The sequence below is a fragment of the Phacochoerus africanus genome, chromosome 10, assembly GCF_016906955.1.
Source record: "Phacochoerus africanus isolate WHEZ1 chromosome 10, ROS_Pafr_v1, whole genome shotgun sequence".
In the NCBI taxonomy this organism is placed as follows: Eukaryota; Metazoa; Chordata; class Mammalia; order Artiodactyla; family Suidae; genus Phacochoerus; species Phacochoerus africanus.
This window is the reverse complement of record NC_062553.1, coordinates 122,415,303-122,439,993: the sequence shown is the minus strand read 5'-3', so window position 1 is coordinate 122,439,993 and position 24,691 is coordinate 122,415,303. Positions and strand designations below refer to the sequence as shown.

General features: G+C 33.2%; 1 protein-coding gene across 1 annotated transcript in view; it reads right to left on the bottom strand.

Annotated features, from left to right (window-relative positions):
* Window positions 1-4,137: 4,137 nt before the first annotated feature.
* Window positions 4,138-24,691, bottom strand: part of STPG2 (sperm tail PG-rich repeat containing 2) — a 334,050-nt gene continuing 313,496 nt past the window's right edge. The window contains exon 12 of the mRNA XM_047798146.1: window positions 4,138-4,265. Within this exon, the coding sequence (XP_047654102.1) occupies window positions 4,138-4,265 (128 nt within the window). The remainder of the gene's footprint in view (window positions 4,266-24,691) is intronic.

The window sequence follows — 24,691 nt, the reverse complement described above, 5'->3', positions numbered from 1 at the left end:
ACTTAAGTTGAACAGCTGAAACTATAAAACTCCTAGGAGGAATGTAGGGAAAGCTTCTTAATAATGGTCTTGGCAACATTTTTTTTTGGATATGACATCAAAAATATAAGCAAAAATAAAGAGGGGGACTACATGAAACTAAAAAGCTTACACACAACAAAATAAATAATGAACAAAATGAAAAGGCAACCTAAGAAATGGGAGAAAATATCTGCAAACCACATATCTGACAAGGGATTCATATCAGGATATAAAAGGAACTCATACAAATCAATGGCAACAATAATAATAATCCAGTTAAAAATGGGATGAGGACTTCAATAGTCATTTCAAGGAAAACATACAAACAGCCAAAAGGAACATGAACAAATACTCAAAATCATTAATCATTAGGGAAACATAAACTAAAACTACAGTAATATATCACCTCACAACTGCTAGAGTAGCTGTCATCAAAAAGACAAGAATGACAAATGCTGGCAAGGATATGAAGAAAAGGAAATGCTAATGTACTATTGGTGGGAATGTAAATTTCTATAACCGCAATGGAAAAGAGTATGGAAGTCCCTCAAAAAATTAAAAATAGAAATATCATATGATTCAGCAATCCCACCTCAGGAAGCAAAGGTGGTAAATCACTATTATAGAGACATTTGCACCCCTATTTCACTACAATTTAATCATAATAACCAAGACATAGAAACAACCTAAGTATCCATCTAAGGACAAATGGATAAAGAAAATATTACACACACACACAAATTTTAAAAAGAAGGAAATCCTGCCATTTGCAGCAATATGAATAGATCTTGAAGGCATTATGCTAACTGAAATTAGTCATTAGAGAAAGACAAACACTGCATAAACTCACTTTTATGTGGAATCTTAAAAACTGAACTCGTAGAAATAGAGAATAGAATAGTGGTTGCCAGAGGTTAGAGAGTAAGAGAAATGGGGAGACATTAGGAAAATGGTATGAAGTTTCAATTAGAAGATGAATGAGGGGATCTAAGGTAAGCATGGTGACTACAGTTACCAATACTGCATCATACAACTAAAAGTTGCTAAGAGAGTAAACCTTAAATGTGAACACACCACAAATACACAAGCTAATTATGTGAGGTAAGAGAGTTGTTAACTTGTTGTGCTAATCACCTTGAAAAATTCACAAGCACAAAACCATCATGTTGTACACCTTAAACTTATACAATAGTACATGTCAACTATATATCCATAAAGCAGAAAAAATATACTAATTATAAACTCGTACTATTGAATTTCAATTAAGTTCAGTAGAATTTGCTTTTTTAAAAAGAGGTATATTTAAAATTGTTCCGTAATATTTAAATAAAGGATATTTTAAAATTAAACTCATTGAAGGTTCTTCTATCTAGAAATGTTTTAATACTGTCACACAATAACTGCTAATTTTAAATTCCAGGAAAATAATGTGTAGCTTTATTTTATCTTTAAAAATTCATGTTTTCAGTCAGAAGACGTAGCAAGAGAATGTGAATCAATCCATAAAATATACTGCTATTTTTAAAAGAACATTTCTATATTTTTCTCACTGATAACTAAATTCACAATAAATCTTTTCTTTTTAATAAAAATGAATGATTTAATCCCAGGGGAAAAAAATGCTAGGATTATCCATTTTGTCAATTTATACAACAAACTTTGATTGATATAATACCATGGGCCAGATTCTGTGTTTGAAACCCTAATCATACAAAATTAAATAAGTTCTTACCCTCCTGTAACACAGAATTTACTATTGGGAAGTCTTGATTGGAACTATAAGTGAGCTTTTATGGATTAATAAATCTTCTAAAATTGTATGCAATATTTGTTATAAGTATACATGCATTCTCCCACTAAATAAAGAGCCTCTACCTTTTATTAAATACTCAAAAGTATCCATGAGAGTGAACCAGTAAATGTCAAAAACTAGAAGGAGCAAAAGATACAAACAGACTAGCCTATATTTGAAATATAATGGGCAAATACATGTACCAATGACAACTCAGATCACAAAAAAAGGAGGACATCTATTCCATCTACAAAACTCAAGACAGAATTCACAAAAGAATGAAAATGGCAAGCAGACTTTACAAATGTGGGTGTGTAACTTAAGAATGCTATAGTTATTAAAAATATTATTGTAAAGACCACCAATATCTGACAGTTTGGGATCCAGTGTGGACATGAGATACTAAAAAACCTATAAGCATCTCGATGGCAGACATCATAACATGTTTAAGGAATTTCCAAATAGAATCCCATGTTGCAATCCCAAAAAACTGTTACTAATTTCTAGAATCTTTTTTCTATTAAAAAAGTAAAATATTTAAAGCAAACACATTCTAAACTCACCAACTGAAATTTATTAAACGGGATAAAGAAAAAGAGAAGTGTCAAGTTAACAAATAAGAGCAAATTACAACAAAGAAACCTAGTAATTCATCAGTCTATCTGCTTAAAATTAATTTTTCCTTTAAAGAAGGAAAATTATGTAAGAAGATTATTTATTCCAAAAAAGTTTTCAATTATCAAAGGAAACAAATTATCAAAGGAAACAAAATTATCTTCTAATTTTGGGAAGACAAAATTAGATCCTCCATTCTCATCAAAAGTTACCTTGCAGTGAAGTTTTCATAGGATATATTAGTCTGAAATTTCAGGCAATACTGTAATTAAACTCCATTATTAAATCCATAAATGTTTTCTCCTGACAGAGAAAATAATTTCCCAAAATACATGACTATGAGGAAGTATAAATATAATTTATAAAATCTTAATGGAAGGAAAAGGAAGAGCATCTTTAAATACTAGAAAGACTAGTGGGCACATCTATGACAAATGCATCACGAAACAGAAAAGGATAACATCAGATTTATGAGCATTTATCCCTTGTAGACATCATTAAAACCAGTTGCAAAAGGGAGTGGGGAAGCATACAGCTAAAAACTTAATATGATTTAATAGGATCAGACTATGAATGGCAATATGTAACTTATCAAGACTCATAGCTTACTGATCAATACTTACTTAAAGACCCTTCCTCACTGTACCCAGCAATCCAAAGGAAACATGTCATAAACTTCGCCAAATCCCTACCAGTTCCCAATTTGCACAACTTACTTTACATCACACAACCCATCACATACCCTAGGTCCTAAATCATTGTGTGTGTGTGTGTGTGTATGTGTGAGAGTGAGAGAGAGAGAATATATATATATAGTCTCCCTTGACTCCCATCCTCTGAAATACTACTAGGACTCTGTTTAGGTGATTCTTCCTTTCTGAAGTAAGTCTTATAAAATTAATTATGATTGATCAGTAGACATTAACAGTGATCTTTTGGGGGATTCAACAGCCAACAGGCAAAATAACTCATTATTCACTTGCTTTACTTCTGATATTATATTATGAATCTGATTTTGACAGAATTTTGGAAAATTATTTGGATTATGACATTTTAAATAAGAAAAAAAAACATATATTCAATAAAAATAAACCTGTCATGAATTAACTCAAAAAAGAACATTTATTGTGATTTGCACTGAGTATTAACTCTTAAATTAATTGCTAGATGCCAACAGGAAAATTTTTTTCATACCAAATGGGGAATTAAGGCCTATTGTGAACACAATTTCGAAAACCCTGCAGGTTTATTTAAACCTGCTCCTAATAAGTGGAAAATCCACAGCACAATGGGGCATTTATTTATTATGAATCCAAACTAAACCATCCACAATTATCAAAAGAACCTGAAAAACCAATACCTGCTTTTATTGGATCCACAAGGCTTTCTTCTTCTGGGCTCTCTAACAAATTCATAAATTCAATAAACACTTGGAAATTTCAATTTGTATATGTAAACAAGTAAATATTAATGTTGCAGGGATGTAAAAAAGTATATATTAATAATGTAGAGGGTATTTATAAATAAATTAATTAATTCTTAAATTCTTAAATAATTCTTTACGAAATGTCAGAATATATGTTTAAAAAAGACTTTCTTAGCCAAAAATAATAATAAGAATAGAACATACAGAAATGACTTTAATGAAGACATTTTTCAGTACTTCCTGGAAACTTTTTCACTCTCGGGTTATTGTTAAAAAAGAAATATCATTGACAAACCTCATATGTCGCTGGACCAGGAGTAATCTCTTTGGGATCTTTAAAACGCTGTGATGCTGTAATAAATATGGGTATGGAGCAAGGTTTCTGTAAAACAGGATTATACGTTGCAGGCCCTAAGAGAAAACAAATGTAAAAATAAATAAAGCATGTTTTAAATTATTGCTCTTTGTCACGTGGACATTATTCTTAGATTTGTGATCTTAACATTTAAATGTAGCATCAAACAATCTTGGACCCATTCCTTTTAAATGCTTAAAATCATTCTGTTAAGGGATTTGAAATATGATGACTATAAAATACAAGCACACTTTGTTTTACTGCACTTTACTGAACAGTGTTTGTTCACTTCATGTCTCTGTGTCATGTTTTGGTAATTCTCACAATATTTTAAACTTTTCATTTATTATATCTGTCATGTTGATCAGTTATGTTTGACATTACTACTGTAATATTTGGGGGAACCACAAACTATGCCCATATCAGATGGCAAACTTAATCGATAAATTTTGTATATGGTCCAACTGCTCCCTCATCTCTCTCCTTGTCCTTGGGTCTCCCTATTTCCTAAGACACAATGTTATTAAAATTAGGCCAAACAGAACTCCTACAAATAGTCTACAAGCGTTCAGGTGAAAGGAAGACTCACATGTCTCTCACTTTAAATCAAAAACTAAAATGATTAAACTTAATGAGGAAGGCATGTCAAAAACTGAGACAGGCCGAAAGCTAGGCCTTGGGCACTAAATAGCAGGGAAAGTTCTTAAAGGAAATTAAAAATGCTACTCCAGTGAGCACATGAATGATAAGAAAGTGAAACAACTTTATTGCTGACATAGAAAAAGTTTGAGTGGTCTGGGTAGAGATTAACCCAGCTACAACGGTTCCCTAAAGCCAACGCCTAATTCCAAGTAATGCCCTTTTATGAAGGTTGAGAGAGGTGAGGAAGCTGCAGATGAAAAGGATGAAGTTGACAGAGGTTGGCTTACATAATGAAGCCATCTTCATAACGCAGAAATACAAAGTGAAGCATCAAGTGCTGATATAGAAGCAAGTTACTCTGAAGATCTAGCAAAGATAATTAATGAAGGTGACTGTGCTAAAGAACAGATTTTCAATGAGACAAAACTGCTGTCTATTGGAAGATGTGATCTAAGAATTTCAAAGCTAGACAGGAGAAGTCAATGCCTGGTTTCACAACTACAAAGGACAAGCTGGCTTTCTTGTTAGGGTCTAATGCAGCTGGTGACTTTTAAGTTCAAGTCATTGCTCATTTACCATTCTGAAAATCCTGAGAGCATTAAAAATTATTCTATATCTATTCCACCTGTGCTCTATAAATGTTACAACAAAGCCTGCATTACAATACATCTGTTTACAACATGGTTTTCTGAATATTTTAAGCCCACTGTTGAGACCTTCTGCTCAGGAAAAAACAAAAAAAAAGGATTCATTTGAAAATATTATGGTTCATTGAAAATGTACTGGATCATCTAAGAGCTCTAATGAAGATTTACAAGATTAATGATGTTTTAAATGGCTGCTAACACAACATCCATTCTGTAGCCCATGGATCAGGATATCAGTTTGACTTTCCAATCTTATTATTTAAAAAATACATTTCATAAGGCCATAGATAGTGATTCCTCTGCTAGATGTGGGTGAAGAAATTAAAAACTTTCTGGAAAGGATTCACCATTCTAGATGCCATTAAGAACATTTTTGATTCATAGAAAGAGGTCACAATATCAACATTCATAGGAGTTTGGTAGAAGTTTGATCCAACTCTCATGAATGACATTGAGGGATTCAAGATTCAGTGGATGAAGAAACTGCAGATATGGTGGAAAGAGTGAGAGTACTATAATTAGAAGTGGAGCCTGAACATGTGACTGAATTGTTGCAATCTAATGATAAGCCTTTATTGGATAAGGAGCTGCTTCTTACGAATGAGCAAAGAGAATGGTTTCTTGGGCGGACTCTATTCCTGGTGAAGATGATATGAAGATTGTTGAAATGCTGACAACAAAGGATTTAGAATATCATATAAACTTAGTTGATAAAGTAATGACAGGGTTTGAGAGAATTGACTCCAAATTTGAAAGACATTCTACTGCTGGTAAAATGCTATAAAACAGTATGCATGCTGTAGAAAAAAATGTTTGTGGAGCGAAGAGTTAACAGATGCAGCAAACTTCATTGCTGTCTTACTTTAAGAAATTGCCAGAGCCATCCAGCCTTCAGCATTCTCCACTCTCATCAGTCAGCAGGCAACATCAAGGCAAGATACTATAACAATAAAAAGACTCTGACTTGCTGAAGGCTCAGATGATGTTTAGCATTTTTTAGCAATAAGATATTTTTAAAGTACATGTATTTTAAGACATAATGCTATCACACATTTAATTGACTATAATAGTTTAAACATAACTTTTATATGTAGTGAGAAACCAAAAAATTAATGTGACATATTATTGGGATATTTGCTTTATTACAGTGGTCTAGAATCAAATCCACAATGTCTCCAAGATACACCTTCAGTGACATCTGTTTTTGTAATAATTAAATGTAATACAGAGGTAATTTCCAAAAATAAAAAATAGTACCCCTCAAAATACTTCTACAACTTGAAGAAAGAGGTCTGCCTCAATTATTTCCTAAATATTCATTCATATGTTCTGTAAAGAGGTAGTGACTGGACTGCATTTGGAGATCTGAATAATATTTAAAGAAGTAGAAAGGTGGTCTAACAGCATTGTGGGCACTAGACATGATAGAAGTCAAAGCACAAAGATGGAATTTACTTGGAACAATTGGATGTAGTGAACAGATTAGTTGAATGAAAAAGGGCCTAATCCTAAATGAGGATTTTGTACCAGAGCCAACAGGTTTCAAATTGTATTCCAAAATGTCCCCAAAATTCCACAGAAATGCCCAGGGGACAATGTGTAGATAAAGCCCAAATAGAAGAGGCTTTAAATATTTTCAGTCAAAACAACTACAGATTTACAAGTTCATTTGTTTGGGTCTCATATAAGAGTTTATTTAACCAAAGTTGTTCAGTAATTCTTTTTTTCCTTAAAAAAAAGGGCTTTTGAAAACCACTTCTTGGTGGTTTTAGACTAAAGGAGATTCATGAAGAAAGAGAGAGTTTAAGAAATAAGCTCTGGCAATAGTTTAGAGGATGAAATGACTTGAAGATGGTCTGTTTGAAGGTCACTAACAAGGAGTTTACTAACATTGACAAGGGAAGGGAAGAACAAGTCACAGTATTTTCTAAGAGATGCAACAAATATTTAGTATGTATAGTGATTGGAAGAAGATAAAAATTAAAAGTGGTTACGACAAAAGTAATAACTATGGCAGAAATAAGGAAACACAGAAGAGGAGCATCTTGTGCTTGATTTTGAACCAGCTATGTTTGAAAAGATGAAGGATATCCAAATAGAAACCTCTAGAGGACAACTGTAGATAGTTAACTGAAGCTCTTGATAAAGCTAGCCTTGAGAAAAAGAATGGAGTTATTCACATAGAGGCAATAGTTGAGGTTTCTTGGAGTAGAAGAGCATGGAGAGAGAAAAGTAAATAACTGAGGACTGAAACTTTGGGGACTGCACATAAAGAGGGAGGAAAAGGATCAAAGAAAGAAATTATCTGGAGAATAGAATCTGACTGATACAACATCATAGAAAATAAGGAGAGATTATTTTTTCTCAATTCACATGTTAAGCAATACTTATTGCGGGTTTATCAGATGCCATGCCTATATATGATTTGTTTTAGAGGTCTACTATATCAAATATTTCAAAAGAAGACTTATAGGGAGGTCACTGGAGACTATGTAGAATGTAACTTTAGCAGAGTGGTTATGAATGAAACCAAATTAGAGGTAATTAAAGGGACACTGTATACAGAGGGGAAATAAAAACTTAGAGCATAGAATATTGACAATAAACATAAACAGTAACATATATATACAGATATTAATAGAATACAAAATTAATGCCTCTATTTCCCTAGTAAACATGCAGTTCAAAACCACCCACTTTGATTGGTACAACCACTGTGGAAAACGGTATGGAGGTTTCTCAGAAAACTCAATATAGAACTACCATATATTCCAGTGACCCCATTCCTGGGCATATATCCAGACACAACTGTACTTCAAAAAAATACATGCACCCCTATGTTCATTGCAGTACTATTCACAATAGCCAAGACATGGAAACCACCATATGTCCATCAACAGAAGAATGGCTTAAGATGATATGGTACATATATACAATAGAATACTATTCAACCATAAAAAATGACAAAATAATTCCATCTGTAGTAACATGGATGAAACTAGAGATTCTCACACTAAGTGAAGTAAGTCAAAGAGAAAGACAAATACCATATGATAGCACTTCTATGTGGAATCCAAAATATAACACAAATGAACCTATCCACAAAACAAAAACAGATTCACAGAAATAGAGATGAGACTTGTGGTTGTCATCAGGGATGGGGGAGGGAGTTGGATGCTCACAGAGTTTGGGGTTAGTAGATGCAAACTATTACATTTAGAATGGATGGTCAATGGGGTCCTACTATCTAGCACAGGGAACTATATTCAATCTCCTGGAATAAATCATAATGAAAAATAATATTAAACAAATAATGTGTGTGTGTGTGTGTGACTCAGTCACTTTGCTGTATAGCAGAAATTGGCCCAACATTGTAAATCAACTATACTTTAATAGAAAAAATAAAAACCACGTATTTTGAAGAATAGATTCCTGTTGATGTTTTAAAATCTAAAATATTTTGGAATCAATAGGTTCACATAAAACTTTTTTAATGCTTTAGCTTCATTAAAATAGGGCATTTCAAAATGTAAAATAAAAATAACATTTAGCTCTAGATCATTCTAAAATCAATTCAATTAATAGAATAGATATTCAAAGTTCAAGAAGCTGCTATGGACTGAATGTCCATAATGTCCCTCCATAATTCATGTGTTGAAACCCTAATCCCCAAAGTGATGGTATCTGGAAATGGGGCCTTCGACAGGTAATTAGGTTACACAGGTGGAGCCCTCATGATGGGATTAGTGTCCTTAAAAGAAGAGACATGAGGAGCTTATTCTCTCTATCGCCCTTCTTCCCTCCTTCTCTCCCTCTTTCCTGTATGAAGATACAGAAGATATCTATCTGCAAACAAGGAACAAGATCCTCACTAAGAATAGAACTAGTCAGCACTTGGGGCACCTTGATCTTGAACTTCCCAGAGTCCAGATCCTGTGAAATAAAATTCTATTGTTTAAGCCATCCAGTCTATTATATTTTTGTTATACTAGTCTGAATTGACTAAGACAGAGACAAATGTGTCTTATCTATCAAGTGACAAGTAAAATGTAGCAAATGCCATCTTACCATAAAAAGGAGCTTGTGTGACTTTAAAATAATTTACAGTACATGGAAATAATGTACATATACATACATCTTAGCAGAGAGTCGTAAATACATAAACTAAACTCTGCATGGGGGAACGCATCAGTTACCACAGAATCCAGAAGAAAATACAAACTAATATCAGGAACTGGATACATATTCCATAGTCAATTAATTGAAAATTACAACTTAATGATAAAGATTCATAAAGGTTAATGCAATAGATAACACTCAAATACAACTGTAACAGTAAGTTTCATTTTCAGTTATGAAGAAATATAATCTATCCCCTGCCCTTTCCATCATGCTAAAGCAACTGATAAATATTTACATTCATGGTTATAACTAATTAAAAGAAAAGAAAACATTCAAATATAGTTGTAGTAGAATTCCTTTTATAAGAATTCCTTTGAGGAGCATTAAGTGAAGCAAAACTTTTCTTAATATGCATCTTGCTGCATTTTTTCACATTGCTTTATGCTACAGAGCATTTAAAAAAGGTTTACTGTACTTAATGTATGTTTCCAATTATGTATGCTACTTCTTATATGATAGAGGTCAAAGATTTACATTGCTTCACCAGCTCTGATTCACAGCTGGATTATGCAGAAACTATCTTTTATTTATTTACCGACATGCCATATTTTAATCACAGGTCATGGAAGAACAAAACTTCTAATTCCAAATCAAAGACCTATGAAAAGTCGGCCTGAATCATGACTACTACATAATGGGAAATTCAAGAGCAGGTGATTCCTATAATTACATATTTTCCAGCCCTATGTCAATTTACTCTCTCTGAAATGTCAACCAATGCTACAGGGCAAAAAATGGGACAGAACAGGAACAATGAGTAAATTTAAAACAAAAATCTTTTTGGTACATTAGAGTGGACTCAGAAATAACTCCTATGAATAAAGCTGCATAATCTCCTATTAAAAATGGCTGTCTTCATAATGAACTAAAATTTATATATAAATCATGTAGTCAATTTTGCTTATGAATACTGAGTTCTTTTTTCATCTGAAGGTGACAGAAAACTACTGAAAAGTAATATTCCATATATGAGCATACCTTTAGAAATTAAAAAAGCATCTAGAAAATTGTTCATTGAAATGGACTGTATGGCTTTAAAATGTAATTAGAGAGTTCAGATTTTTATGCAATACATTTTCTCACACTGATTTTATTCTTTAGCTCTATTAGTGAAATAATGGCCAAGATAAAAGATTAGTACACAAGGAAGTATTATCATTGATGTCAAAACCACATTTTGGTTTAATGCTTTTCTCTTGCTTCTAAGACTCAATTTGATTAAACAGCACTTCAGATTATGACCACAAAACTGCACAGTCTAATAAACTGACCTTATAGATAATGAGAAAAAGCAGAGTCCCAATAACCAAATTTCCAAGTATGTTTTCACCATATTGTTGACTTTTTGCAAAAACAAAATGGGTATTACATATTTTAAGAGATAAAATTGAGAGTATCTAGAATTATTGCCAACATAGTCCCTAAGAAATGGACTATTATAAAGCACTTTGACCAAAGCAGACAGAGAATTGCATCTATTGGGGTCTACCTAAATGACCCACCTGTTAAAATGTGTGTTCCTGCATTGATTAAGCAGTAGAGCTGCACTCTTAATGACATAAAAACACAAAATCACATTGATTCGGCTTGACTGAAAGGTATCTTCAGTCAGTAATGTCTGTTTATCTGCATGCCTTCAAGTACATACTTATCAAAATGTGCCTCCAAAACCCTATCAGGTGAAATCTTTGAACTTCTCCTACCAAAAAAACAGAGAATTTTGCTCTCTGATATCATAGCACATTGTACAAATTTCAATGCCTTTCATCAGTCTTACAAATTTAAGTGTGAAAGTTTCAGTATGAATTATAGGAACCAACTAGAAGGATGATCACTTTTCACCTAATCTCTTTTGGGTAGGTAATATGTAACATGAATGTTTTTATTGGAGGGCGAACCAAACTATCAAGCAATCAATAAAAGATGATGTTGTTGTCAAGGTAAATAAAATACCTCCAAACTGGCCTCACATATTAGCAGCAAATTTTCCTTTCATGACTGAATTTGGGTTTTATATTCCACTGTTCTTTTTTAAAGGTTTGGAGCAAGCATGCCAAAAACATTATCTAAGCAAAAAGTAGAAAAGTCTCAGCATACATTTCAAGGCTTATTAGATCACCAACACTATGTTAAAACTCAGGCCTGAATTAGTAAGGTATTCTGTCTTAAGACTGGCACTTATCTCCATGAACCCCGTAGGTAAAAATCAGGATAATGCTATATGTCTTTGTGAAACATGTCATGTCAAAGATCAAGTTATGTAGAATTCTTTAAATAGAAATACTAACTGTTTTTAAAATAATCAACACATTTGACTAGTATTATTTAAACTCAGTTATTTAAGAAAGCTATAATAATGAACTATGTTTTAAAGCAAAACTTTTTAAATGGTTAATTTTTACCATTTTAATTGTGACTATTTGCCTTTTTTTTTTTTTTGGTCTTTTCTAAGGCCGCACTTGCAGCCTATGGAGGTTCCCAGGCTAGGGGTCTAATTGGAGCTCTAGCCCCCGGCCTATGCCAGAGCCACAGCAACACGGGATCTGAACCACGTCTGCGACCTACACCATAGCTCACAGCAACACCGGATCCTTAACCCACTGAGCGAGGCCAGGGATTGAACCTGCAATCTCATGGTTCCTAGCTGGATTCGTTAACCACTGAGCCACAACGGGAACTCCCTGGCATTTTCTTAACTTGCTAAAAATTGTTAGGCTCCTAAATACATTTGGATTTGAATCTTTTTTAATAGGTCTGCTACAAATTCATACAATAAAGCTAGACACAGAATTCAGCGTTTACTGAAAGAAGAGCCTACACAATTTATGAGTCAATTAAACAAAAGTTAATATTATATTTGCAACTTAATTGAATAAAATTCTGCATCTTAAAACAAACATTTTATAAATTGAATAAATGATAGAATAGGGTTTTCATGCATTTATGCACAAAGGTTTTGTTTATATTTGCCGGAGATTGAACAAACACTATTAGGTTAACTATTGACTCTCTCAGAAAGTTTCTTGCTCATTTTCAGTAAATTTAAACCTATACATGGTTTTAAATCTAAAGGAAAGTATTTTCTTCACCTTAACAGTGTTCTCTATCCATTCTGTTCCTGTGATCATACAGTGTATATATTTTTCGACCCTGTTCCCTTACCTTCATGGAATGAAGAACTCACTAACTGCTATGAGAATTCAGCAGTCTTCTCCCCTAGCAAGCCTCCTCCTTAACCATCACAATCTAACCAAGATTAAGAACAATGGGATTTGTTTATATGAACAGTGTTTATTTCCAAATAGATAAGGGTTTCCTCATCTGCCTTTAATACCCATACCACTGGCCTATTCAAAGCGCTTCATGGCTTTTGAAATGTTTCTCCACTGGCCTATGGTTGAATTTGTTCTATGACTTGAAATATCAATATGAAGAAATAAAGTGATAATCTTCTGCACTATGTATTTTAAACTGATCTTCCTCCAAGTGTAGTTAATGGACCATAGGCATCAGAATCACCCAAATCAGTGTTAGAATGCAGGTTCCTTGAATTCATGACAAAATAATAAATCTATTATATACACTATTCTTCAAAAGTGGAACCAAGAAAACATTATTTTAACAAAACCCACGGCTTTAGACCCCTAAACTCCAACAAATGAGTATGTAGCTATTCTTAAATATATTTTAACATTGAATCATTTCTCCCTAAATCTCAAGAACTAGTGATCCGAAGAATAAACCTTAAGAAATTATGGATGAGACTATCATTTCCTCTGGACTATACCTGAATCTCTTATGTCTCTGTGCCTGCCTCAGAGAGAGCCTCAATCAATGTTTACTGAGCTGAACTGAGCCAAACCAAAGAAGAAAGAGTCAATTTATGAGTCCCCCATTCTGCTCCCATGACTTTTAAGCTTTTTAATCATTCTTTTTTTTCATTTTAGCTTCTTTCTCAGTAATTATCTATGGGAAAATGGACACCATAAATTCACATTTCTATGTATAATGTAAAAATGATATTCAGATGATATATCACATACGTGTTTGCAAATAAGCTTAAAATAATTATTTCTGAGAGGACAGCGATTAGTAGGACATTGGCATCATCAAGATTAGAAAGAGACTTTTTTACTTTTCAGTATATATTGGTCATGGGCATGTCACATTATTTCAATTTGGGGCCAAATGTGCAAAATTTTATTTCATGATCATGGAGAATATAATTTTTTGAAATATATTTTCATCTCAATTTTATTTTAGTCTATTATTTTCCAAAATAAATCTTAAACCTAAATTCAAATTCAGACTTTCTATATGCTAGCTATATAAGCTTCATAAAATCTATAAATCTTGTTTAGTTTCTTTATAAAAGTGGGATAAAATGGCCCAGAAAAGCTAAGCGATTTCTTCAAAGTCACACAATGGGTAAGGACCAAATCATTCAGCTGCTTTTAATCCTTAGAACATCCCTGATGAAAGAAGGGAAAAGAAAATTATTCAAATTTTGCAGGAAACTGAATTAATAGCTGAGCTGTGATTTGTTCCAGGTTTTTAACCACTCTTTTCAATATTTCACACTGCCTTCCTAATCTTCTTTTGCTGTCTCTAGCACCTTCTAAAACATCAAATTTGCCAAACAAATATCATGTTAATTAAATAAGAACATTACGCTTTTATCTGAACACTACATTTCCCTAACAGGTGAATCGGGTCTAAGAAATGGAATAAATTAAAGTCTGTATGATAAACTTAGGAACTTTGTTCCTGGATTATTCATTCATGAGCATATCAAAGTGGATATGATCTTGGTTTTACACCTGTATTTTTCAATTTCTAATAAATACATTCACATTTAAGGCAAGCAAAAATGTCACAATTTGGAAAACTAAGTTGTCTTCAAATTTCCAAGTAGTTACAATCCTAGTTGTCAAGGCTGCCATGCCACAACACTGCTCCTTTCTAAACCTGTTATAAACATTTTGTTTTAAAAAATCTAGAAATAAATATTATTTTCTGAAAACCAAATAGCTTGAAGTCCCATCTTTTGGTGAAGGCTGCCTCTCTGTGGCAGAATGTAATGTGTCATGTTTTCTGAAGGACAATTTTTCTCTCTCTTTTTTTATCTGCTAGAAAAGCTCTGTATAATATTTAAAACTCACAGATTTAAATTCAGAGTTTTTACCACTCTTTAAAGATATTTTCGGTTCCATGTTTGGAAAGGGCTTTGGATCCACAGGAACCATCTCACTCACCTGGGCAAGCATGTATTACAGGAAATGAAAATAGTATTTATGCAAGTAATAGAAATCAAGTAAAACAGAATTTATCAAATGCAATGGTTATATCCTGTCTTTTTTTGAAAACCGAAGTCATTATTCACTTTCCACTGAGTGACTCTGCTCATCTTAGAGACACACAAAGTACCTATCAGAAAGCAGCTGTTATCTTAATTTTCTGAAGGAATTTCTTAACAACAAATACTAAGTGTGCCAAAAGATGATGCCTCCTATCCACTTAAAGAACAATGAGAGAGGAATAGAACCTATTGCAAACACAATTTTGAAAAAGCAAATATCAAATGGATATGTTTTTAAAAACATTGAGTTAACTGTTCTTCCACCACTAATGACCATTGTTAGTTGAAATAAAAGTAGGCTCAAAAGGCTTTCTTATTATAAGACATATTTAAGGAGGACATATGTTCTAATAACAATTATTTTAAGATTTGATACTTTTAACCGTAAAACTGAAAGATTTAACATTTACACATTTTTGCCTAAAAGGAACAAACTATCTCTCCATCATATTCTCGTTTTATCTCAAGAATGAAGATTTACTTAATTAAGCATTATTGTCACAAAAATGACATTTACTTTCTCTAAAACAGAACATGCTTATTTACCAATGAAAGCAGTAAAAACTAATTAGGAGAAGATTCCCAGAGGGTTATAGTAAATAGTTCAATAACCAATATCAAGCTGCCTTGTCATTTTTGCTTGAAGGATAAGTACATCAAAAAACATCACTGAGGAAACTGTATATTCTTTTTTGAAAAAATGATCTTAATAGAGGTGAAAACCTTCGACAGGAAGTATACCAATAAAAACACCAAAGAAAGTTGTCCGCAAAAATTTGGAGTCGAAGAAATTATTTGAAAAACTGATTGCTAATTATTTCAATATACCCCCCCCCCCATTTTTTTCTGTTTAACAACATCCAGGGGGAAAAAAAAACACGTATGGTCTCTGCTTCAGCAAATACGGAAATCTATTTATATGCAAATAAGCTATCCATTATTAATATGAGAAGAGACTTGTGCATAAAGGGAGAAATAAATTATCACTAGAAACCATTAATGAAATCTATTGCAAAACATAACATTTTACAAGAGCCCTCACTCATGTAATATTTGTTTAAGCCTTGAGGGGAAATAGTGCTACACTAAGACGAAATTCAATGCTACATTATTTCTCATGCCAATTTGTTTTGTAAAATGCATTTATCCTTTTCTTCAAAATGACTTGATAATTTTAACTCCAATGGGTCTTTTTAGAGAACTTTATCATTAGGGTCAGTGTCCTATGTGCTTGTCACATAATTGCCAGACTTTTTAGGGGAGTTTACTTTTGCTCTGTTATAATAATTGTTATTGCCAGGGTTTAAAAACAACATTCACTTTTATACTCCAATAGTAGATAAATGAACTTTAAGGAGAAAGAACATGAGTCGTTCTCAAAAAGATTGAATTTCTATGGAGAAAACTAAAATAAGCAATAATCAATAGAGACTATAAAATAATTTCACATACATTGCCGATTTTCTCTTTAGGCTTCCTGTTTTGGTCTTCGTGAGTATAAAAATTCCTTTTTTAGTCCAAATTTGAATCTCTGTCAGTTTTAAACATTGCAGATAAAATCTTCCTTCTAACATCTACTTAACTTTTCCTAGAGTGCCCTGTGTTGAACTAAAATCCTTAGGTTTTTTATATAATCAGCTTATACTATTTTTTGCCTTATGGCTCTTACTTTTGAAGTTTTTATTAAGAAGTCTTGCATCACTTTTTAGGTTGCAATGTTATTCCCAGAATTTCCTTCTACTAACTTTGTAGTTTTACCTTTTTTATTTAAGTTTTTAATCCATTTGGATTCCATCATTGTATGTGGTGTTCTGTAAGGATCTAATCTTATTTTTTTTTTCAGTGTTTTCCCAGGCTGCCTACTAAATTTTTCCTTTACCTATTGATTTGTGGTGGTACCTTTATAATAAATTGTCTTCATATATGCATAGATCTACTTCTAAGCTTTTTTCTTTGTTTCACTATTCATTTATCTTGTTTTTTGCAAAACCACAATGTTTTCATTAATATAGTTCTGCAATACATCTTACTAAATGATATGGGAATGTCTTCCCTTCCTTTATGCTTCTTTTTTTAAATTATACACATACCTTTATTTTTTACATACATTTTAGTGTGTTTATCAATTTCTTCAAAAAGTCCAACTGGAATCTTAAGTGGGGTTACATTTATAAATTGAAACAAAGAAAGTTAATATCTTCATTATACAAAGTCATCCCATCTAAAAACCTAGAATTAGCTTTTCATTTATTCAACCATTATCTATGTTCATTATTAGAATTTTAAAATTCTATTTATGGAAAACTTCTGTCTTCTTTGTTAATTCCTAGAAACTTTATTCTTTTGGTAATTATATTTATCTTCTTATACATGATCACTGCTGTGATAAAGAAATGATACTTGACAGATGATTGGATTAGGAAGATGTGGGGGTATATATACACAAAGGAATACTACTCAGCCATAAAAAAGAACGACATAATGCCATTTGCAGCAACATGGATGGAACTAGAGACTCACATTGAGTGAAATAAGTCAGAAAGAGAAAGACAAATACCATATGATATCACTTATAACTGGAATCTAATATACAGCACAAATGAACGATTTCACAGAAAAGAAAATCATAGACTTGGAGAATAGACTTGTGGCTGCCCAGGGGGAGAGGGAGGGGCGGGAGGGAGTGGGAGGGATCAGGAGCTTGGGGTTAAAGGATGCAATCTATTGCTCTTGGAATGGATTTACAATGAGAACCTGCTGCGTAGCATTGAGAACTATGTCCAGATACTTACATGGAAACAAAACAATGGGAGGAAAAAGTATATATACATGTATGTGTAACTTGGTCCCCATGCTGTACAGTGCGAAAGATTTAAAAATAAATAAATAAATAAATAATATTCATCATTATGTCATTCCTATATATAGCAAATGTGCTGAATTTTATTAGTTCTAGTAGTATCTGGATTTTTAAAAATTGTTTTGTTACATGATGTTATAATGTGAAATTAAAGATAGTCTTATCTCTTTTTTTTTTCAACTCTTCCATTCCTTCTGGGCTCTTAAGTATCCTCTCCTTGGTGAATAGAGTGAACCACCTGCTGTGTCAAGAAGACATAGTATTACTGGATATTCCTGGCTTCCTTCCTTTAAGAGTAATATTTAGTGTAAGTTTTAGGTTTATAACCTTTATCAAGTTAAGGAAATTACTTTTATTGGCAGTTTTCTGAGTTTTTGTTTTTTAAGCATGAATAGGTAAGTTTCCTTAAGATATCTTTTATGCAGCTCTTTTAAGGTAGGGTTTTTTTTCTTTGTTTCTAGGGCATAACTGCAGCGTGTGGAAGGTCCTGGGCCAGGAATCAAATCTGAGCCTGAGCTCTGACCCATGTCCCAGCTGCAGCACCACAGGACCCTTAACCCACTGCACTGGGCGGGGGGTCATACCAGTGCCTCCACAGAGACAAGCTGGATCATTAAGCTACTGTGCCATGGCAGGAACTCCTAAAGTACTTTTTAAAATGGTATAGTACAAAAAAATGAAAACATCTTAAAATGCACTGCTACCAAAACTCATCTCTTCTCCTGTTGATTTATCTTTGCTCTTAGATGACTAAGCATTTTGAGATGCAATGTTCTGCCCATCACCCTCTACAATCCTTCATCCTTCATTTAAGAGAAAAGACCACATGGAAGTGGGAAGAAATATTACTATGAGAAAGAAGTCAGGTGATCTACTTATTCATCCTAAAGCAATGCTCACTAACAACATATCTTCTCGCCTCTGCCAAACAACAGAGTTGTAAATCAGAACTGTTGTTAAAAGAGACAAGAGAATAATAGCACTTAAATTGGCATACTCAAAGAGCACCCAAAGAGACAGATAATCTAGTTTTAAAATATATGAATGAGAGTTCCCACTGAGACACAGGGGGTTAATGATCTGGCTTTTCTCTGTGGTGTTGCTGGTTCAATCCCACGCCCAGCACAGTGGGCTAAGGATCCTGCATTGCTGCAGTTGTGGCATAGGTCTGGCTCTGATTCAATCCCTGGCCTGGCCTGGGAACTTTCATGTTCCCAGAAAATAAAAAATATATATATTTATGAACAGATACCAAAGATCATCTGGCAGATGAGAAGAGCCAGCAGAATAAAAGACAAAGACCAAAATAAATAAAAACTGACCCTAGAGGAAACTAAGATTGTTTAGGAAAAAATAGAACTTTAAACAATTAACTAAATAATATGCCGAAATACATTTAAAATAATATTGCATCTATAAAACGAAGAACAATCAGAAAAAGTGTTCTACAAGCATATAATTATTGGTTTAGAAAATTCAATGAGACAAAAATAGCCAAAGAAAACAATCTTTGCAGAATATAGAGCAAAAGGACAGAAAGAGAGACAGAATATGATAGAAAGGTAGAGTGATTTTTTTTTTTTTGGAGGAACAATCTGGTAGGTCCAAATCCAGAGTTTCCAGAGGAGAAAATAAAAAAATTACTGAAGGTAAATTATAAAATAAATTCTAGATTTCTGGAAAAGGACAGAATTCTTCAAATGTAACAGGACTCTAAAAAAATGTGCAGGATCTAAGTATAAACTGATAAAGATACTCAACTATAGATATATCACTGTGACATTGTAGAATATTGAGGATAAAAAGAAAATCCCAAATGTTTCCACAGAAAGGAAGACAAGTCACCTATAAAGAAAAAAAATTTCAAAATGCCACTTGACGGTATTTGCATCAGTAAAACTGGATATTAGAAGGCAATGGAGCAAAAGAAGTCAATGTAAGAGAAAAATGAAGTCCTACCACCACTTTAAAAAAATGATAGCCTAGGACTAATATACATGGGTCATAGAGGAAAACTAGTGTTTAAAAAAGAGAGAGAGAGATCAACAGAGCTCCCAGAGGGAGGTCTCCAGATTAAAAAAAAAAATTAAGTATGATGGAAACTTTAGATAAAATAATAACTGACTAAAAAAAGAAAGATACACAATTTGTATGATTTCACTTATATAAGGTATTTATAATAGAAAAATTAATAGAGACAGAAAATAGAATGATGGTTGCCAGGCCCTGGGGAGTTACTATTTAATGGTTACAGCTGCAAGTTTTGCACAATGCTTAGCGTTCTGTGGATGGATGGGGGCGATGGTAATACAACAATGTAAAGGTACTTAACACCACTGCACTGTACACTTAAAAATGGTTAAGATGGTAAATTGTTTGTTACATGTGTTTTACTGTAATTTTTAAAAATATAAAGTTCCAGATAACTATAAAGAAAGTCCACATGTGAAGATAATCTGGTAACATGAAAGAATAAGACAAAAGTCTACTGCTTTTTTCTAGGAACTTCTGTAAAATTCGGTTTATTATCATGTATATGTATTTCACACACACACACACATCTTTGTGGTTTCTGTTTCTAAAACTACATGTTCTGCAGAGATTAAAAAAAAGAATTTTGAAAAGGAGGGAATTGTGCTTCAGGCTGAAAAAAACTGAATCTTTAAATATATTTGAAATTGACAAGGTCATAAGAAGAAATAGGTAAAAATAAAATACATAATTATTTACAGCTTGGTTTCTACACTAAAATGTCATTAAAAACATACATCTGTGTAAATAAATACATTAGGCATATACTGTGTGTATATATACATTTGTATATTAATGATGTGTCCACCTCATGCTTCCATATTAGCTTTACATTTATCCTTAAAAATATTCATGCTCCTTAACAAATCATTTAGAAATTTAAATATCTTTTATATTAGTGTGTCTATAAAAAATTTTCCAACATGATTTTTCTGGTAGTTTGGTGGAAATATGACATGTTTGCTAAATAAATAGGCTAAAGTGAGACAAAGATGACAATATTTACTTTGTCTTTTATCAGACTTGCAAAAAACTGAAACTCTTGCTTTTCTAAAGCACTGAAGCAATATTCCTCCAGGTTTTTCACAGAATCCAGTTTTCACAGAATGTTGGTCGACATTACATATATAAAGTGTTCTTTGGTCACATAAATTTGGGGATAGTTGGATTAAAAAAGGTTAAAACAGATTTCCTTACTGTAGGTCATGGCAGAGTCTGTGATACTCTAATTACGCATAACAAAGAATCAATACAATGTATGCATTTCCCATCTCATGTTTCATCATGGACTCCCTTTTTCCCCCTGCACAGTCTTGTCATAGAGCTAATGTTTGTGGACACACCTTGGCAAATTTTAATTTCCAGAATAGCCAATTTAGTTCCCCAATTTCTAATGTCATTTTCTTTCTTTTCTTTTTTTTCCCTTTTGGTCATGCCCGAAGCACACAAAAGTTCCTGGGCCAGGGACTGATCTCACACCACAGCAGTGACAACACAGGATCCTTAACCACTAGTCAACCGGGGAACTCCCACTAGTGTCATTTTCAATATACTAATTCTGAAATTATAATTTAAATCTTAGCTATGGTGTTGGTTAAAAAGCACAAATGATAGCAGAGACCAAATTACAGTAAAGACATTTTTCTACTGATATTAAAAAATTCAAAGTAAATTACAGTTAAATAGTTCACATTAAAATGCCATTTACATCAACTTTGGTTTTGGATGTTACGGAACTGTCCTCTTCAGTTTGCATAAGCAGTCATCTTTAGTAATGCATATTATTATCCAGTAGTCAGACAATAGCTTTTTCAATTTCAGCACATAGTATCTTAGATAACCACAAAGTATGAACCAAAGAATTACATCAGCAGTGAATGGTAGCTATAATCAGCCATAGCTGCAAGAAACGTATTCATTTATATTCTCTTCAACTTCTCTATCCTAAAATCAAAAGAAAAAAATTTTTGAAGTATAGTGTGTATAGCCTGTCTGAAATTTATACAATAGAATTATTATATGGCATAGTAAAAAGCAAAAATGGGTAACCAAAGAAATGAAATACTTTGAGGTCAAGAAGTTCATTTATTGACAAATATTGGTTAAAGAAGCATTCCACTTCATCGATGGTATTTTTATTATATTAGTAATTTTTATAAATTTCATAGGTGGCAAATAAAGTCACTAAGTAGGTAGAAATCGTTTGGTTTGAGGTTAAAGAACTCTATACCTATAAGTAGTATTTTTTTTTGTCTTTTCTAGGGCTGCACCCCAGGCTAGGGGTCCAATCGGAGCTACAGCTGCCAGCCTATGCCACAGCCACACCAACGCAGGATCCGTCTGAGCGGTGTCTGACACCTTCACTACAGCTCACCACAACGTGGAATCCTTAACCCACTAAGTGTGGCCAGGGATCGAACCCGCAACCTCATGGTTCCTAGTTGGATTCGTTAACCACTGAGCCATGATGGGAACTCCCCTAGAAGTATTTTTCAAATTGTTAATTTCTCGATAACTTATTTACTTCCTCTCCTATATGGCCAGGATAATTTACTCATGATCCTCGCAGAGCAAATTTCTGGATCTAATCTTGGTGAAAGGCTTAATTCACCTAGGAAACAGAGTTATTTTAAAATCTGAGCACACCTGGTAAAGCAGCTGCCCAGAGCTGAGAGAAAAAAAAAAAAAATGTTAATGAAGTAAAACTCAATTGAAGCCCTGCAAACTATTTGACTGAATTGAATACATTGCTCAGCAGACCCTCTGAAAAGTCTACAGCATTGTTAGATTTCAGAAAATATCACTCAAAATACAAGCAAGCAAAGAAAAAAACTCATCCTTAGAAATATCTTCTGGAGAAAATTTTACAAGAATCTTGTGTGTGTGTATGTGAGAAAGAGAAAGAGAGAGAGAATGTGGGGAGTAATTAAAGAAGAAAAAATAGTGTATAACTCTAAATCTTAACATCTACAACTCATTTCCAGAACTTGTGCCCTTAACTCATTTCTGGAAAGAAAGAACCTGTGTATCAAGACTCAGCAGAAGCTCTGATGGACATTGGTGGACTGTGGGGATGATATGTGATATTTGCTGTCTTTCACAGTTGGAGAATAGAATATAGCTTGTGTCGCCATAGTTCCTTTTACTCTGATGAAGCTACCTGGATGGGTGCCCTAGTTGGAACTTCAGAATTAGATTTTTGTCAATTGTTAGTGCAATAGAAGTGTGAATTATTTACAATAGAAATTCAATTACTGATTGAATTCATTACTGAATTAGAAACATATGAGCTAAGCCTCTGCAGAATGGCTTTCTGTGGAATCCTTTCCCCTCCCACACAATCAGGGACTTGAAACAGTGAACAAGGTGGATGAGGAGCACTAAGACCTAGCCCACAGATGGAAGACAAAACCAGAATGCTTCTAATATCTTAAACCCTTCTAAGGAGCATGGTAGAGGAGGAATTTAGGTAAAAGACTATAAGAAAAATACTAAAGAAGCCAGACGACACTTAGAACATTTACCATAAGCATCTAGAAACACAGCCTTCATAAAGCCAATTCGTTTTAAAGTAGCTTTTGTTTCTACTTTTGTTTCCCTTTTGATTGAAAGGGAGATAGTAAGAAAAATTACAATTGTTGTGCGGTGCTTCTTTTTAAAAGGTATGCATTCCAGAGGAGCATTAGCTAAGAACTGCATTTTCCTTCTGATGTCAATAAGAGTTATTTTTCAAACTGATGTTGCCCCAAAAGTTAGTTTTATTATCCTCCACATTTAGTATCATGCATTTGTACAGAGTAGTTGCTTTTAAATATTAGAGCAAACAAAGGGATGAGATCAGATTAAATCCACTCAGTTCAAAGCTTTGGAAAATGTTTACAACTTGACCATTGTCTCATTTGCATAGACTTCCTCTTATTTACACAAAGAAATCTAAATTTTAAATCACTATTCTGGAAGACTAGGATAAACCAAATGTGATCATTTGTTTCCTAATTTCACAGAGCGTGAATCACCTATTAATAGTTGGTCTTTTATTTTATATTCTGGAGGGCTAATATATAGAAACTGATGTTAAGTGAGATTCTTATATCGTCTATCTTCTAAATAATGTGTTAATTCATTTAGCATTTTTGTGCATAGGGGATACAAAGAAGAAGAATATCAAGTTGTACCTCAAGGAAATTCCAGTAGAGTGTAAGGGAAATAAAACAAATACACACATGTCTATATTATAATAGAGAATAAGATTAGCATCACAGTTCTATGTGGCTGTAAAAGAGTAAGAGATTTCATCTTGCTGGCAGAATCAGAAAAGGTTTCACAAAAGGAAACATTTGAGATAGGTCTATGTCGCAGACATGTTTCTTTGAAAACCTTTATCCCATCTTCTTGCCTTACTTTACCCCATCTTCCTGCTTGAAAAACAGTCACAGTGCTGGTAAATGACTTAAGCTTAAGAGATGTTATGTGCCTAGAGGTCAGAGTAAGAGCTTAACCTTTTACCAGCTAAGTGGCTTTTAAAATAGTAAAAGAACTTACATAATAGCAAACAAACCCTATATCCTCCACCCATAGCTACTCCTCACTTGATCTCATCTAAAGAGCACAATAAAAGCAATGTGGTTTCTTGAGGCAGGGCTCTTGGTCCCTGAGACCTTGAGTCCCCCGGTTCCCACCTTTGCTTAAGATAAATGTCTCTGTGTCTTGTTTTACGTTAACTTTTTTCCTTAAGTTTCACAGCACCATACTTCAGCCCCA